The following is an 18365-nucleotide window of genomic DNA, read 5'->3' on the forward strand; positions in this document are numbered from 1 at the left end:
TCGGCGCCGTCCGGCTCAGCAGTGCCTGTCGGGTTCCAGCAGTAGGCGGCGCCGCCTGCAGGCACAGCTACCGCGCACCGAGCCGGCGGCGCTCAACGCCGAAGCCGACGCTTGAGGCGCAGGAGAGGGCGGAGCCCTTCCTCCGTGTGCTGAGTTACAGCTGCGTTCTGCCACGAATTCAGGCGGCCACGTGCTCAGCTCAACTATCAAAACCTGGAGCAAGGAAACAGGACTACGAACAAAAGCGGGAACTGCTGCATCTCCCGGCTGGGATCGCGGCCCTGGCTGGGCTGCACGGTGGCCTGTGGTTGTCAGGATCTTCACCCGGTCTGCATTCTCTCTGTCCAGTCCAAGCTTTCTTTCTGCTATCTTTGTCTCCTCAAAAATCTATCATAGAATGGCCTGGGTTACAAAGGCCCACAGTGCTCATCCAGTTCCAACCCCCTGCTGTGTGCAGGTCACCAACCAGCAGCCCAGAGCCACATCCAGCCTGGCCTTGAATGCCTGCAGGGATGGGGATCCACAGCCTCCTTGGGCAACCTGTGCCAGTGCCTCACCACTCTGTGTGAAAAACTTCCTCCTAATGTCCAATCTAAACCTCCCTTGTCTCAGTTTAACACCACTCCCCTTGTCCTATCACTGTTCACCCTCACAGCCAGCCATGCCCCCTCCTGTTTTTACACTCCTTTCAAGTAGTGGATGGCCACAATGAGGTTGTGCTGACTGTATTATAGGGAGGATGAGAGGACTGTATCCTACAGCAGGCAATTTGTGTTAGAGGGGTTGCAGAGTTCCTTCCACCAGCTCCAGCTCTGGGGGAGGAGGGGGAAATAGGGAAAAAAGAAATACACACCACACCATTGTGTGTCTGTTTTTGTGCACAAACTCCAACCAGAAGCCAGCTGACCAACAAAACCATGTGTTTATTCATTTTTTTTTTTCAGAAAGTAAAACTACATATAAAAGTCAAAACAGCCAATAAAAATATATTCTGAGCTATGAACAATAAAAGAAGACAAATAATATATCCCTTCAGCTTTAAATCCGTTCCTAGGTAAAATAATTACAAGCCTGTTAACAGCTAGAGAAGCTTGACAGCCTCTGTGAGGTAAAACCCAAAGCAAGGGCAGACCCTGGGCTGGAGTGTCTAAAGGGGTCAGAACTTACATTGCTGAGTAATCTGCTGTGAATAGCAGGATTTGCAAGCGTGCTTTGCATGCAGCTTAGCCACCCGTTCTGGGAAGAACAGGAGTGTGGTGAGAGCTGCACAACACAGGCTAGACAAAAAAAAAAAGCATCTTGATGTCAGGCTGCCTCAATAGACAACAGAAAGTGGTTCACTCACAAGGCTCCCTCATAGGAAATCTCTGTTCTTGCTCTCAGGATTTCTCAAGAATTCCTCCTTTTCTCTCTTTGTACAGAGAGAGAAGTGCTTGGAATGAGCACTCAGGAAGCAGCAGGAATTCTCAACGCCCTGCAGTTAGGGCCGCACAGGCAGGGGCTGCTGCAGGGAGCGGCTGCAGGGACTCCCCAGGCTCCAGCCCTGACACCTCGCAGCTGCAGCTCCTTCCCAGAGGGGATCTGCACACACACAGCTGGCAGCACTCACACACGGCTCACTCTCCACACGAGGAGCTGAGGGTCTGCCTCTGTGTGAGTGCTCAACAGAACCGTTTCTCCATCCATCGCTTTCTAGAAAGAAAGATCAACAGTGAGGGGTGAACTGCAGTCCCGCAGGTCAATGGTTCAAAGCATGTTTGGATATGAGAAAGTTGCCTTTGGGTAAGAAGTTGTTAACCATAGGCTAACTTTGTCTCATAAATCCTCCCCTGCTGGCTCCACTGGTGGGGGAGAAAAAGCCTTCAGAAGATCTCACCTGCCCCAGCGGAGACGTACACCTCCTCCCAGGCGTAATCACCCAGGTTCACAGGCTGCTTCAGCCAAGGATCCTCCACCAGCACTGCTAGAGTCGTGCGCTGCTCTGGAGCAGGGTGCAGCAGCCCCACCATCAGATTCATGAGATCTGGGAAGAGGCAGCAGGGAGACAAACAGCTCAGTCTGTATTTTAGGCACGCTGGGAATGCAAGATACGATTTATATTCAAAGAATGCAGATCTCAGTTACAAATCCTCCCCGCTAATCTCTTGTACCATCCTGCTCTATCACAGCTTTATTCACAACGTGCTCAGCTCCCAGGATGATGGGATTTCCAGGTTGTGAAAACAAAGAACCAGGAGCAGTTCTGACACCGGTGAGGACAGAGGAACAAGTGTCACACAGGCAGCCCGAAAATCACTGCTTTGGAGCCCAGCCCACCTGAGGGCTGCTGAGCCTGCAGCCACCCCATTCTCATCTGTGCACTCAAGGCTCAGGGAAAGCTTCAGGAATTCACTGCTCAGCTGCAGCACCGCTTATAACCATTGTGCTCCTGGGATCACAGAGAACTCGTTGATGAAAACTTCAGTAGCCTGACGTGCAATTTGTTTTCTACAGCTCAAAGCAGGGGCAGTGAATTTTTCCTGTGATGTCAAGCTATACGATTCATTCAGAAATGACATATTAACAGATGATCACCAAACATCCCCAGAGTGACAGGCTATTGCCTGACAGTTGGTTCAAGTGAGATAAACCTGGCCTTAGAGTGAGATGAGTGTCATTATTGACTGAAGGTTATGTACTACAGTCAGCCTTCCCAGCAGCCCTTGTTCTGGCTTTCTCAAGCATAAGCCTCACTGAAGTTTGACAAAGCAATAGCTTGAATCATCTCTGTAAGTGGGAGGACTGGAATTTGAAACTAACAAGACATACAGTAAGAAGCTGAATTGGAGGCACAGAGAACTGCAGAACAGAATTTCTCTGCTTCAGATAACAGCATTTTAAATCACTGCGTAGGACATGTGGAACTGTTTTTCCCCATTTTTCTCTGCTCATGTTTCCTTTAAATGGGAGAAAAGTCACCTTTTGACACAGGCCGAGGAAAATTGAGGACAGCTGCCATGGCCTCCTCCAGCTCACAGAAGGGGTTCTCTGCAAATATTAGGGTATAAAGGGTGACACCAAGTGACCACATCTCCAGCTCTGGGCCGTGGTACCTACAGAGATGCACAAACTTGCATGAATTCCAAGTGCAGTGACAGAATAATGTGCTAAGGAACGTAACCATAACCTGAAACTGTTAAATATTGAAACAGAACTTTATACAAGCTCTGTAAAAAAGCAGCTTTTAGTTGAGAGACAGGTAGGAAGAAGTTAGGCAGCTGACATGCATACTGTGAGAGACGAGGGAGACACCAAGCCACAGCACAACTCATCCAGGCTGGAGATGACAACTGGAGGCTTGTTTTTGAACTCAGCTCTGTCACAGGAAAGACATTAGTGTGAACTGATGTACAAGGCTGTGCATGAAACACCTGACCAGAACAAGAAAGCCCATCAACAGGCTTAACAAAATCAACTAATGTGCATTTAAGCCTCTGCAAATAATTTCTGTCACTGTAATGCCCTAAATCTCACTTCTGTTTCCTGTGGTTAGGAACCCCCCCTGCTTCCATCCAGCCCTGCACACACAGGGCTGTTTTTTGGGGGTGTGATTTACAACAAAACAACTTTTCATAGGGTGACATACGGTTTGCCAGACAGCACTTCTGGTGAGCAGTATTCAATGGTCCCACAGAAGGTGTAAAACAGTTTGCCAGGTTGCAGGTAGGCAGCAGAACCAAAGTCCACCAGTTTAACTGTGAAATCTTCAGCAATGACAATGTTTTCATCCTTGATATCTCTGTGAAGGATGTTTCTACAGTGGAGGTACCCAACGGCTGACACGAGCTGAAAGAGGAGGAGAGAGCTGTGTGTTGAGTCAGACAGATGGCCTTCCAAGTAACATAAATGGCATCAGAGTTCCCACAGCCACATCTTGGGTTGCTTTGACACTGTATGAAGACACAGATCCTAATTTTGGTAAGCTTCATGTGGATGGTCCTTTCATTTCACTGAAAGAATAACACTGTATGCCTTTCATACTGCAGCATGACAAAGCACTTAGGAGTGAAGATTGGTATAAATAATATCCTTAGGCTTAAACTCCATTCTTCTTGCTGCACGATTCATGCAACAGTGCTATAATTAGGAATAGCATCAGAATTATATCACCTTGGAGACAATCTTGATCCATACCACAACATATCTGAATGACAAAAGCAGAGAGCTGAGAGAATAAAGGTTCTATTCATCATACAAAGCTCCTTCAGCAGAGAAATAGCATATGGGTCTGAGGTAACAAAGCACCCCTATAAACTCAGGGGTGGTATAGGAATGGGGCTTATCAGTCAGAAGCCTAAAGGAAACAGGGAAACAGAGTGCAATTTGTGAGAGCACCCTGCACAGCAGACAAAGAAGGTGCAGCACTAAACCACTGTCACAGGTGAGGGGAGTAGAGCATGACAGTGGTTTATGAGAGAAACAGGATCCTGGTTCTCACCCTAACCATCTTTTCCCTGCAACTAGCAACTGTATGTTCCCAGCTCTCACCTGCCTGAACAGATAGCTTGCTAATGGCTCGTCCAAATCAGGCTGATTATCGATGAACGTAAAGAGATCCAGACCAGATCCGTGCTTCTCCATCACCAGCTGGAAGAAATGTTCGTTTTCAAACACATCCAGCACCTGATCAAAAACAGTCTGTTATTTGTTTGTGCTTCACCTTCTAATTCCCTTTGTAATTGAGCTAAACAAATGCTAACTTCCCATGGCAGATTCAAGCGAAGTGCATCACAACCCATTCATAAGCCTCATTTTTCAATGAACATTTGTGCTCTGTGAAGAGGGCAGAACTACAAAATCAGAGGAGTTCTCTCTGAAAAAAACTAGCAGAAATCAAGATATACCCAGATCATCTACTGAACAAGTGAGTGTTCTGCTGTGACATCATAGGTCCATTCCCAAGACTGCATCTAGAGACAGCAGACTTGTTTCTGTTAGATTCATACCTTCACATCTGCGTTTACATCAACAGCTTGTGGTACATGTCTAAAAGCAAGTGACTCTTAACAGGGCATGACAGTTCTTTACTGGAAAGGCAAAGTTAATACAGGACACTTCTCTCCTGAAGAGGAGCATAAGGCCTTACATAGTCAAAGGAGCCATCTGCTACAGTTCAAACTGAGTTTCTGTACCTTAATGATATTGGGGTGCTGCAGCTTCAACAGGATTGCTATTTCTTGAGTAACTCTCCCCACATCAGGATCATCCACCCAGCAGTCCTCAAGCACTCTCTCCTTCCAGATGAACTTCACAACAGCCTGCACAGACAACAGCATTTCAGTATTGCAAGAGCAGAACTGTAAGTGTCCAGTAAGTTAATTTCCAAGAAAAATGTTGGTGAATCATAACTGTAAGGACCAAAGTCAATCACTGTGCTTTGTTTATGGCATCTATAAACATCTTTAAACTAATTTAGTCCCAGATGCCAGTTGACTATTAATAAAATTGAGTTCCAAAGGCTCTTAGAGGCCAGCTCTCCTATCAGTTGGCAGGGGTGAGCTCTGGCACAGAGGAAAAAAAAACAAGCACTTCCATTCACACAGAGAAACACCACAGCTTGCTTCTCAGCACCCAAAATACTTCTGCTGATAGAGGACCCCATAACTTCAACATGCCTACTGCACAATGAAGTAACCACATGCTTGAACTGCAACATGCTAAACTTTGGAGTTTGTTGTTCTCTTCAGTAAGGTTAGATTAAAACTTGTAATCCTGTTAAGCCTGAAGTAAAGCTCTTTCCAGGGGTTAAAGGGGCTACCTGGCCAGCCTCACTCTGTACCTCTGCCTTAGATAAGGTGCATCATTGTGAACACTGTATCAATGCAAACACCTCGCTGTCCTGCCTTCAGAAGGTTGGTGATCCACATTTGCATTCAAAACAAAGCAAAGTCCTGAACTACCAAATAGCAGCTTCTGAAAGCAGAGTGCTGACACTGCTGGACGCTCTAACATTTCTGTTCAGATTCCAAATAACTCCACTGCAATATTTGAAAGAAATACTTAACCTCCTGCTGATTTTCCTTGCTCCTGGCAGTCCAGACAAAGCCGAAAGATCCTTTGCCAATGAGGCTGAGAGTGTGATAATGTTTGGCATACTCTCCCTCACAAGCCCTTAATCTTTCAAGCTCTTCAGCTCTTCGGGAACTCTCAGAGAGCGAAGATGATTTGATGGCCTGGGTACAGAGGAAAAGAAAACACAGCAAGAAAATGAACTGGGCAAGCCACAGAGCAACATCTGCCAAACAAAGTAAATGCTGACAGGAAACAACTGAACTGAAGGAAGTGAAAGGTACAGCTTCAAGCTCTATCTATAGATTTGGTGGTCTGTGTTTGCCTCAATAACCTCTACATAGACCACACACCTACATACAACACCACGTTACCTGTGTTTACCAGGCTTCCTGATAAGGCAGCAGTTTCATTCTGCAGATTGCTCTCTTAGCAGATATCAAGAGAGAACAAATTCAAAGCACATCCTCTTAATATCCCAGTAAAATCTATAGTAAAGAAATACCACAAGCCTTCCTACCAACTCCTGCAACTGCAGGATCACACTGATTTTACAATTAATCTCACCACGCTGATGTAAACATCCATTGTAGATGTACTTAAACCAGCCTGAAAATAAATTCAAAGTTCAGGTGCTGTTACCATTCAGGCTGGAAAGATAACTATGCTAAGCCAAATACACAGTACCAGAAATGTTGCCAAATGTGTTGTTTTTAGAGTAATGGCAGGTTTCTTTTGATGTAGAAGGAGGAAAACCAGGAAAAACAATCCCCCCATCCTGCCCTCATGATATTTGAGCAACTTTCCAACTTCAGCTTCAGCTCAGTGTTATGAAGTGGCCAAGTTTCTTACTTCTCCAAGACTGTGTGTGGAAAGATCTAGAGCAGACTGGGTCGAGCTTGCTAGACTGGAGAGCAAAAGCTGAGTCTTTGCTACAGCTTCTTTCTGGCTCTGCAGGTCTTTCACTACCCAGACACAGAAGAGCACAGCAGGGTCCTGCAGCTCCACACGCTTTACTTCGAAGAGTATGCCTGCAGAAACAAGTCAGGAGGTTAAAATGGTGGAACCAAAAGTTACCAAAGGAGACCACAAGAAGTTTAGGATGAAATCCTGAGTTCTTAAAGGGAATTTCTCCATTTTCTTCCTTACTTTTGGGAGAACACATGCTTGGGAAGGAATCATCAGGGACAAAAGCACAACTATTCTAGAGGTACATAGGGGTTACCTTCACAGCATCCCACCAGCCTTTAGCAGAAATGGTTGTCAGTGTGCAATTGGGACTGTTCATTTCTTATTGTTATTCAAAAAGGCATAAAAATTGGGATTGTATACATGCACTAGGTCCTGCTGAATGAGTGAATGAAGCATGCTCCATTATATGTATTTCCAAAGGAGTTAGATTTTCTGTTCAAAATCAGTTATGAGTGTTTAAGAATATTTCTGACAGTTCAGTCTATCTGAATTTCTTAGCAACCACCTGCTATTCCAATGCTCTCAGCACAGACTTAAATACTAGACTTCTTTTTAGATGCTACAGCTTGCTTCCTCCTTCTCTGCCAGCTTCTAAGCCTAAAGCAGCTGCCTTCTGCAAAGATGTGGGAGGAAGACAGAGTAAGAATTCTGGGAAGAGGAGACAGGTGCAACTTACTTAATTGTGAACCATCTTTGTGACTGCAGTTCCCACTGTAGCTGCCTTCCAGAATCTCTGCACTGCAAGGAGCTGCATGATTTGGTCTTCCTTCTTGTTTCACAGGGGTAGACGTTGCTTTTATTTCCACCTTTTCCTGCCCGTGCAACTGACAGTCTTCTTCAGGATTGCCTTTGCTTTTCAACATGTTTCTGCTGACATTATCCCCCACTGTCTCTGTGAGAGTTTTAGCCTTCTCAGTGAAGGCTTGGAAGGATTGTTCAGGGTTTTCCAAACGCTGTTGTGAAGGCAGATACCCAGAACCATCTTTTATGGCAACACCATTTAACAGCTGCTCAGCTGAAGAAGCACTACTCTTCTGAGTTAACATACTGCCTGCAGCTGAGCTCACTGTATTAGAAGAGAAGCCTTCTACAAAATCAGAAGTAGAACCTAAACAGTTGCCAGAGTTCCCTGTGACACCAATATTCAGATCCAGTTCCTCGAGATCAGAGCAAATGGAGTTCAGCTCAGCATCAGTTTGTCTCACAGTTCTGAAGGTCGGGGCAGCTCCCAGTGCAGAACCAGTGCAACCCATTGCATTTCCTGAGCCACCATCATAGGTGCCATTTCTTCCATTTGCAATGAAATGTGCATCTTTCAGCAACCTGCTTTCAGCAACAGCGTGCTCAAGACTGGAATGTTTTCCATCACACATGAAGCTAGCATTTGCCAACTGTCCTCCAGCCACGTGACTTTGAAAATTTTGTGTGCAGCTCAGTGTTGTCTCAGGCTGTGGGTCATTTATTTGCTGTGTTCCAGATGAGTTACAAGGAAAACAAGAAGGTGGCTTACTCGTTCCACTGGGTGCAGCATCTGGCTCATCTTCTGGGCTAGAAAATACAGTGAAGCAGGCAACATTTGCTGAAGAAGATTGTCCTTGAGCACTGGTGGAGTGCTGATCCTTCAGCATTTCATAGGGCAACACAGATACCTGCTGACAATTTAATCCCTTTGGGTCTTGATGATGAACATGTAATTGATTAAGTGAGAAACTGCCCTTGCTGGCACTGCCAGTCTCAGAGGCACCAGGTGCTGCACCATGGCTGCTTCTTAAGGATGTCTTTAAGTTCTGATTGAAACCCAACTGCTCTGAAGCAGATGATGATGGAGATACCCGTGCAGGGTGCATTTCTGGAGGATTACATGATCTTGCATTTTCCACCACCCTGCAGCATTCCAGTGCTCTGATTCTGTCAGGCTGGGTGTCAGGAGAAGGCTCTGCACAGAGGGCTGGCAGCTCATCAGCCACAATGCTGCCTTCACTGCAAGGATTCCAAGTTATTAGTGATATCATGATGACAAAAGGATAAAACAGTCACTTACATCCTGCCCACTCTTCCATTAATACGTCCATTACTTAAAGCCTGCCCCATTTTTAACAATTATTTTTAATTTAAAAGAAAAAGGCAAAAAGCTCTTGATGGAAGCATTCAAAATGCTAACAAATCCCATTCCCACCAAACTGGGATAGGTACACTTGAACAGCAGTCTTCACTTATGGATTAATTCCTCATCTAGATTGATTTCTAAACATATTTCTTAGGTCAAAGCAAAAGGCCAGCACATGGCTGCACCATTCAAGTCCTGAAGACAGAAAATCCCTGAGGTCTTTCCAGTCATTTTAACCATGGTTCACTGAAGCCCACGGCACAAAGTATTTTTTAAGTAGTTCTATCAGCAAAGATGCAGAATAGAAAAACAACCCATGTAGTGAAGCAATTATAACCCATCTGTGATACAGAGATGTGAAGGACAGCACAAGGAAGCTATCAGATTATCAATCTGCTTAAAAAATGGCAAGAACTGTGCTGTAACATTACATTAAATGCACATTAAAAAGGCAACAAATAATGATTCCAACTCTCAGAAGTCAATGTGGAAGGTTTAAAACTTCCCTTGAGCAAAACTGGGTGCATCACACAGAGCCTCATGCAGAATTCCTAACATTATCAAAGGAAAGAGACCTAGAAAGATGCAATAAAGATGCCTGCACTCTAGTAACACAATATCATGCTTCAATGGGTAACCTGACAGTTATTATTCCAGAAGGAAAAGTGTCTAGATACCATTCCAGGTTACCTGGCCTCAGAGCATCACCAGTTAGTGGATACCATGGAAGGAAACAACCATCCATTGTTTCATATCTAGCAAGACAGGGTGTAATTACTTTCCATGGCCTGTGATGAAACACTTGGTACCCATCAGGGGGTGAATCCCAAAACTTTATCAATACAACATGCAGATCTCAATGAAAATCTAAGGTAAGCAAAGCTCAACCTGTCTCGCAAACAGCTCTCAGAATCTCAGAGATCCAAATGCAGAAGGCTCTTGTTACACATTGCCACCAATATCAGAGAAGTGAAAAAACCAAACCCAGCAGTTTTTGCTTGTGATTATCACTCCAGGTCTTTGCTTTTTCCAAAGTGAGATGATGGTCCATAAAATGCCTACCAATTTGAAAGTGTGGCTGCCACTTCAGGAAATGAGGGAAGAGATAACAGACTGCTCCCATGCTTCTGCTTACTCTCACCACGTAGCAACCTGTCTTCTCTGTGTCTCCTTGCCAATTGCTGCTCTTCATCTCTTGACAGCAGGTTGGCTGAAGATGCAGACACAAAGTCGTCACCTGCACCAAACAAGAATTCAAACCATACCAATTTTGCCTTTTATTTTTATGCTTCAGTATCTACAGTGCTTTAAAAAGGAAAACAAACTTTAAACTGCACAGGTCCCCAAGGAATTGAGTATAGAAGAGTTGCTTCAGGTAAGGCAGTCAAGCATTTTAGTCAGGTTTGGCCTGAGAAATGGTCATATCCAGGACCCTAGATGTTCTAAGGCTGCTAAATTCACCTTCCCTGGACAGGAATTAAAGAAGAAAAAGAAAAAAAGGCCCTAGACACACATGCTGCCCAATTCCAACATTTAAAATGAAAAGGTTTATAACTCACTGAAGTTGCAGGATGAAAAAGGAATAGTCCTTTTAGTGCAAGTGAAAGAATAAGGTAAGAACTTCCTTCCTCAGTGACAAAAGGTCAAAGGAGGAAAACAGTCACTTACAAAACAAAGTAAACCAGGTGCTGTTGCTGCAGAAGAAGGTAACGAATGAACAAACCTGGATTACAATCTAGAATCAATCACAGCATTTAGTAAAGGCTGGCTGTCAAAATAGTCTCCTCAGCCAAAAAAAAATTACTTCCAGATTAGAAGCATCACTTCACCAAAGAATTACTTAAGCTGCACACTGTCTACTAACTCTTATTTGTTCCAACAGCAGCTGTGCATTGGTTCCAGTGCAGTTGCACATTTTTAAGAAAAGGTGGGGGAAAAAAAGAAAACAGGAAAAAAACCAGAGGAGAAACATTCAGCACATACAAAGCATTCTCTGTTAACAGAATAATTTCTGCCTTGGATATTCAGTTTCATCTTCTTAGTAAGAGAGAGAAAAGCAAAAGCTTGCATGAACAATTCTGTTCACCTTGGGTTATGGCAGAAATCCAGTTTAAAAAGTGCACAGAGGTACTTTGTTTTCACAAAGCATATTTCCTATTTTTACAGGAAAAATCTCTCTCCTCTGCTAATTTTACCTTTGCTACGGCAACCAGAACCAGTCGTGCAGCAGGCAGCAACATCCTCAAAGCAGCACTCACTTTCTGTCCCCAGAGAGTCATCAAGAGGAGGTAATGGCAAGGAGCAGTCATCACTTCTCTCCATGTTGTTATAGAAACCAGGGATCAGGAATGTTATGTTCTGAAACACAGAATGAAACCTGTGAAGCTAAGGAGGCTCTCACAGACTGGGGGCAAATGCTAGCAGTGACTGTAGGCCTGATTCTTATGGACAGCCATGCAGACAGTCCACATCACTGGTGGAGAACGTGTCATTGTGCAGATTGCTTTGGGCTCCAGCCAGCTCCTCAATGCTACAAGACTTCAACACAGCAAGATAATTTCTGTACCATCCCATGTTCCTTGCTCAACACATGCATGCAGCTTTGTGACAGACAGAAACGAGTAGAAAAGAAGCCCATAAGACACTAATGGATACACTGCCAGACACAGCACTCATTTGGGCACAGGGGCATTCATATTCCTATCTTACCTTCCCCAACAGTTCTTCCTTCTCATAGCCAAACAGCGTTAAAGCAAAACTATCCTTGATGCACTGGATGGTTCCATCTGAACGTAGAGTAATAAGGCCACTGATGGTAGAAAAAACTTCAACTGCAGCAGTGTAATGATAGTGTGTGAGAGAGAGGTCTCCTTCTGTCTGTAGGACACCATTGCTCTGTGCTGCCACTTGGTCCTCCTCCAGGAGGCTAACTTGGAGTTTTAAAGTGAGAGGAAACACGTTGCCCTCTCTGGATCGACCTACAGCTCTCTGAACCTTGAGGTTCTAGATTAGAGAGGAGAGAAAGGAAAACCTTAATTCAGTGTTCTCAGGAAAAAGGAGCAGGAAAAGAAAAGCAAACCTTCAGTGAATATAAAAATGGACAAAAGTCAGGGTTCTACATCATTAGAAAGCCAGAGTTGAACTCCTGCATAAATATCTCAATAGCAAAGAGCAGGAAAGTCCACACTGCAGCTTTTCAGCAAATGAGGCATTACTAAGGCCTCAGTCAATTACCCAGCTGCCTGTTTTTATGACCTCTGCAAGACCTGGATATTCTTTAGGTCCTTACTCCTCAGATAGACATGTTTGAAACTGGCTTAAAGATCCATAGGAATGTTAGGGAGCTGACTCAGCACGTTCCCTTAAAAAGCCAGGCTTCTGATGGATTGCAGACATCTTTCACCAGGATAGACTCCACAGTGACAGATCAGGGACTGGACTCATTCCTAGTTCAAAAATACCCTGTTGGCAGCTCCATAAATAAGCATCACACCCTTTTTCACAGAACTCGTGCTTCTCTCCAAAAAGGCTTTCATCTGTTACATAAGGGTGGAAACCACTGTGCACCTGCAACCCAAAAGGAAAGGATAGGGAAGAAAGTGGTTGGCACTTATACCATACCTTTGGGATTTTTTTGCCTAGAAGAGGGATCTGCACAGCAGGAATCAGGTCCTTTATGTGGAGTCCAACTACTTCTTCCAATGTTGGGTAGCCATGGAGATGGGCAAAAAGAAGGTCACATGATGTAATGCCTCCCTTGACAAGAAAATACACAGTATTATTTTAATTTAGCATTTCAGCCACAGTCCACTCAATCCTTTAACAGTTTCTTGCAAGCATCTTAACAAACAGCAGGCCTCATTCTGTTGTCCCTTCAGGAATACAACTAACTCAGTGAAAGCAGGCAAGGCAATTATGCAATGCTCTAACATTAGCATGTCATAGGGAAGAGCAGGGAAGGCCAGGACTCCTCATAGAAAGTCCCCTCAGCAAGGAGATTCCCTTACAAGGGCACCCCTGTGGTCACTAACAGTGCCCTGCCAAACCACCACCACTTGGATATTTTGACTTGTCAAGGTCAAGGTCAGCCTCGTGGGAAAAACGTGCACAGATGCTGCCCATGCAATCCCAAGTTCAAGCAGTGCTGTGCACACACTTTGTGTTCACAAGTAATGGTGCATCCACCAGTTTTCAGCCACATTTGCACACAGAAACTGCTGCCTCATTTGATCATTAGGAAAACACTCACGTCAGCCCTGAAGGAAACAAAAGCTGAAAGTCTTTCCACTGGCTCCAGCAGAACCACGCAGCGCTGGCTGTCCTTGAGTCTTATTCGCCTCAGCCACACCGAGACAGGGATCTTCTCTTGTAGATGGTTGATAACATCCACCTTTCCACAGGATTTAGAGTTACAATTCACTAAGGCTGTGGTTACTTTGCAAGGTTTTGAGCAAGAGGAGCCCCTCACTGTTAGAAAAAACTTGTTTATTGACAGCTTATTGGGAGAAATGCCTCTAATATGGAATTGGTAAGGATTGCAAGTAAGTCACTGTTGTTGCTTTTTTGTTGTTGTTTTGTTTTTTTCCTCCCAGCCTCAAGAGGACTCAAAGAATTTCAATCAGCATAATAAACATGTCGATCTAATGCCTTATTTTCAATGAAAAGAGCTTTTCAGAGCTGCCTTACATAAGAGATGCCCCACGATGCTAGCAAATACTGCACATTAGTAATGCAGGTCTTACTTTCAGCCACAAGAGCAGCAGCTTAATTTCTTATGGGAGAAGATTCTTCTCCAATCAGGAAATGTTTACCTATCATATAACCTGCAGTGTTCATATCAAGTCTTTTATCTTTTTTATGAGACCTTGACAGAATGGGTTTATGAATCCCACAAAACCTCCACAGCAGCCTATGAAGCACTGGGCACAGCTGCACTTCAAGGTTAGTGTTTTCATCAGACATTTAATGTTAATCCTGGATTTTTCTAACCAGGCTTAAGATGTTTTTTTTCCCCCCAGAACGAATTGATGATGCAGGAAGATGGAGCTCTGAGGTACTGATCATTTCACAACAGCAGCCAAAGAAAACATGGAGACTTCTCACACAGCTTTCTCCTAATGAACCACACTATTAATTCCACTCATTTGCAGCACCTGAGGTGTTGTCAGACACGTTGCAGTGCCTGATGGACATGTAACTTCACAACATGCACAGTGCCACTTAAGGTCATTTTAAAGACCAGCCAATTGGGAACTTCTCCATAATGATGTTTTCCATGTTAAGCAATTTACATTGATTGATCTCTTTTTATTTATTTATTCTTTTTTTAGATCAGATGTCCTTGATGATCTGATTAGTCAAGTCATCATGACTGGAAAGCTCATGTAAGTGCCTTCCAAAGCACCTTTACCCTTTAAATACCCACGTTGCACACCTTTAAACAAAACAGCCTGACAAATGACTTAATTACTGAATGCCCACTAAGTTAACTAGATCAAGAAATTACACTCAAACTGTCAAGAAAACCAAAGCCACCCTAAGCCCCACAAATCTTATATAGAGTGAGGGGCATTTGCTCAAACATTTCACATACCACAGTTCCTGAAACCATTGGTGAACGTTCATCAGTTTCTAAATACTCATCACCCACAGCTTCCCGTGTCTCTTGCTCGCATTTGGATATGAAGTGGGAAAGCTTTTGACCAATGAGCTCCTGACTGCTGCACCCAAGCAGCCTGCAGGCTTTGTCATTAGCCACTAGAATCTACAAAAGAAAGGAAACAAAGAATAAAAGCTGAAAGTCTTGTTTATAGATCATCTTCTCCTCAGGTTGTTACTTTAATATCACGATGCTTCCTTTCAGTGGAAATACAGATGCCCTTTTAAACTGCAGTCTTTGAAAACAATTCAGCTTCTTATTCTAAGACATCCATTGCCCAAGTGTCTTGTTGGTGAAAAGCGTTTGAAACATGGCTTTCCTTTTAGATTTCCTGCTTGCTTTTAACTACCTATCTCCTCCGCCCTTGTGAATTATGAGGCAAAGTCACAAAGTTGTACTTGCAAGCAATGCTGAGGCAGGCCATAGAATTTTATCCACCCCTGAAGGCATGCAACAATCACACAGATCATTGCCATGCTTAAGCCTCTGTTAAAGACCAAGTTAGGATTAAGTGTCTTTAGGATGGGAGAGCTCAAATTGTCAGCTCAAGCTAAAAATGGCACAGCTCTTTACAGCTGTTAGCCTTCAGCTCTATACTCGGGTCTCTGTTAGGACAGAAACAGAAAAATCTCTCTCCCCCAGTGCAAAAAGGGTGGTAAGTGGGGCAGGCAGAGATGTCATGCCACCATACATTTATCCCTGGGCTGCTACTTTCCAGACAAAATGCCGGAAGCATGATCAGCTTTTCCTTTCTTTCTGTATGCTACATTGTAGCTGCATTCTTCTTTAGCCTCTTTTTCCATTTGAACTAAAAGACTTAAAATAACTAATTGGTTACGTATATTTTGCTAACTACAACCTGCCATAAAAATACATGTATTGCCAGCCTTCAGAAAATTACTAAGCAGCTATGAAACACCCTCACGACACTAATTACCTGCAGATACAAGTAAGAATAACAGGTATGGTAGCTTATGTGAGATCATCCAGCCTGCATCAGTTAGGTGGGCTATAGCTTAGCAGTCACAGCTGCAAATACCTCCGTTGTGGTGACATCCACCGTGAAGATGGCCTGGTTTGGATTGCGGGCAGCAGTCAGGAAGTGCTGGCTGGATTCCTCCAGAGCAGGGGCATGCACAAAGGAGCAAGAAGAACTTCCAACAGAAATGGAAAGAGAGGCAGAGTCCTGCTGAGCACAAGGGTTCCCAATCTTGCTGGCACAAACGTTATGAGCTGCCAGCGAAGAGAAGCAGAAAGAGCTCCATTTCTCCCCTGTGAGAACAACAAAAATCAGCTGTGTTATAATAGTTTACTACAGGAGCACAGAGGAAATTAATGAGAAATCAGTTGTCTGATTGTCCAGTAATTACATCCCAAAACACATGCTTCTATGCTTTTTTAAGAAAATGCAAGAAAATAAAACCGATGAAACTAAAGACAACAGAAACAATTGTAATAATAAACATTTTTGAGTCACAGCCACTGGAATAATTAAACTCCATCTGTAGGCTAGAAAAAAAAATTGTCAGCGTGCAAATAATTCAACCAGACGATTCGAGCTTTTCTTCTGCTGAAGTCACGAGAGTTTAAAAGGTTTTGAATTATCTCAAGTTAAAATTGGAACTATTATTAAATATAATTGCAGTTAGTCAGAAGCCAGTTAATTAACTATTCACAAGACGTGACACCGAAATACCAGAGCCCACACCGACACTTTATGTTACACAATGGCAAGTGATTGTACTAAAACTTCCAGAAGTTCTGGCTGCAATAAATGCTCCCATGGGAAGTGACATCAGCAACCAAACAAACGCCATCACTCCACTGCCAAACTAAGTAGCTTTGAAGGACTGGCAGCACATGGAAAGGGAAATACTGGAGAATTGTCACAGAATGGCCCAGGTTGGAAGGGACCTCAAGAATCATGAATCTCTAACCTCCTCTGCCACATGCAGGGCCACCAACCTCCCCATTTAAAACTAGACCAGGCTGCCCAGGGCCCCATCCAACCTGGCCTTGAACACCTCCAGGGATGGATGGGGCATCCACAGCCTCTCTGGGCAGCTGTTCCAGCACCTCACCACTGTCTCTGTAAAGAATTTCCCCCTGACGTCCAACCTAAATCTTCCCTCCCTCAACTTAAAACCATTCCCCTTTGTCCTGCAGTTATCAAGAGTTGATTTCCCTCCTGTTTGTAGGCTCCCTTTAGGTACTGTAGGCTGCAATGAGGTCACCCTACAGCCCCCCACAGCCTTCTTTTCTCCAGGCTGAACAAGCCCAGCTCCCTCAGCCTGTCTTCGTAGGGGAGATGCTCCAGTCCCCTGATCATCTTTGTGGCTCTCCTCTGGACTCTCTCCAGCAGCTCCCTGTCTTTCTTGTACTGGGAGCTCCAAACCTGGACACAGTGCTGCAGATGGGGCCTCACAAGAGCAGAGTAGAAAGGGACAATCACCTCCCTGTTCCTGCTGGCCACCCCTCTTCTGATGGGGCCCATAATAGCATTTGCTTTCCAAGCTGCAAGAGCACACTCCTGGCTCATGTTAAGTTTCTCATTCATCAGAACCCCCAGGTCCTTCTCTGCAGGGCTGCTCTCAAGGACTGGAGAAGTCATCCCAAGAACATCGAGTCACTAAGGTTGGAAAAGACCTCTCAGATCTCCAAGTCCACCCACCATGCCCACATCCCTCAGTACCACATCTCCATAGCTCTAAACACCTCCAGGGATGGTGACTGCCCCACTGCCCTGTGCAGCTGTGCAGTGCCTCACTGCTGTTTCTGAAGAGTTTTCTGTAATATTCAACCTGAACTTCCTGTGGCACAACTTAAGGCCATCAGCTCTCACCCCATCGCTGTTAACCTGGGAGCAGTGGCCAACCCCCACTTCACCACCGCCTCCTCTCAGTGAGTTGCAGAGCAGTGAAGCTCCCCCTGAGCCTCTTCTTCTCCAGACCGACCCATCCCAGTTCCCTCAGCTGCTCCCCATCACACTTTGTGCCCCAGACCCCTCACAGCTCCACTGCCCTCTGGGCACACAGCAGCACTCAATGTCTGTCTTGTAGCATGAGCCCAGCGCTGAATGCAGCACAGGAAATACGGCCTCGCCAGAGCTGGATACAGGGCACGGTCACTTCCCGCTCCTGCTGGCCACATTATTGCTGACACAAGTCAGGCTGCCCTCCTCACAAGCCAGGCTAGCCGGGCATACAGCCGGTTCACGTTCAGCCGGCTGCCAGCCCACCTCTGTGCTTCTGCTACTGCTGCCAGCGTGAGGGAAGGAAAGGAGGAAGGGCCGTAAGAGCACCCATCGCTGCCACTGGCAGCCCGCGACCCCCAGAACGCAGCGCTCACCGGACAGCGAGGCTCCCCGCCGGCACAGTCCAGCCAGCCGGCTCCTCCCGCCGCCACCAGCCCACGGGTAGGACCTGCTCAGCTGCTCCGAGTCGCTCAGCGGGTCGAGGCCCAGGGGGCTGCCCGCAGAGCGGCCGCGCACGCTGCCAGCCATCCCCGCGCACGGCCAGGAGCAGTGGGGAGCTCCACTAACAGAAGAGCGGCTCCTAACGCACGATGGCCAGCTCGCAG

At 45.2% G+C, this 18365-nt stretch overlaps 1 protein-coding gene across 1 annotated transcript; it reads right to left on the minus strand.

Annotated features, from left to right (window-relative positions):
• Positions 1-903: 903 nt before the first annotated feature.
• Positions 904-18334, minus strand: PASK (PAS domain containing serine/threonine kinase). Its single transcript, XM_052685201.1, has 17 exons — positions 18135-18334; positions 15826-16058; positions 14721-14891; positions 13377-13517; positions 12749-12883; positions 11837-12130; positions 11323-11485; positions 10190-10364; positions 7697-9000; positions 6901-7079; positions 6045-6212; positions 5172-5297; positions 4528-4662; positions 3626-3825; positions 2959-3092; positions 1877-2023; positions 904-1692 (listed from the first exon to the last, which is right to left on the minus strand). Exons 1-17 carry the CDS (start codon positions 18286-18288, stop codon positions 1481-1483), a joined length of 4071 nt encoding a protein of 1356 aa, XP_052541161.1. The 5' UTR covers positions 18289-18334; the 3' UTR covers positions 904-1480.
• Positions 18335-18365: the final 31 nt, after the last annotated feature.

Source organism: Tympanuchus pallidicinctus, unplaced genomic scaffold (assembly GCF_026119805.1).
Source record: "Tympanuchus pallidicinctus isolate F22 unplaced genomic scaffold, pur_lepc_1.0 scaffold22, whole genome shotgun sequence".
Taxonomy (NCBI): domain Eukaryota; kingdom Metazoa; phylum Chordata; class Aves; order Galliformes; family Phasianidae; genus Tympanuchus; species Tympanuchus pallidicinctus.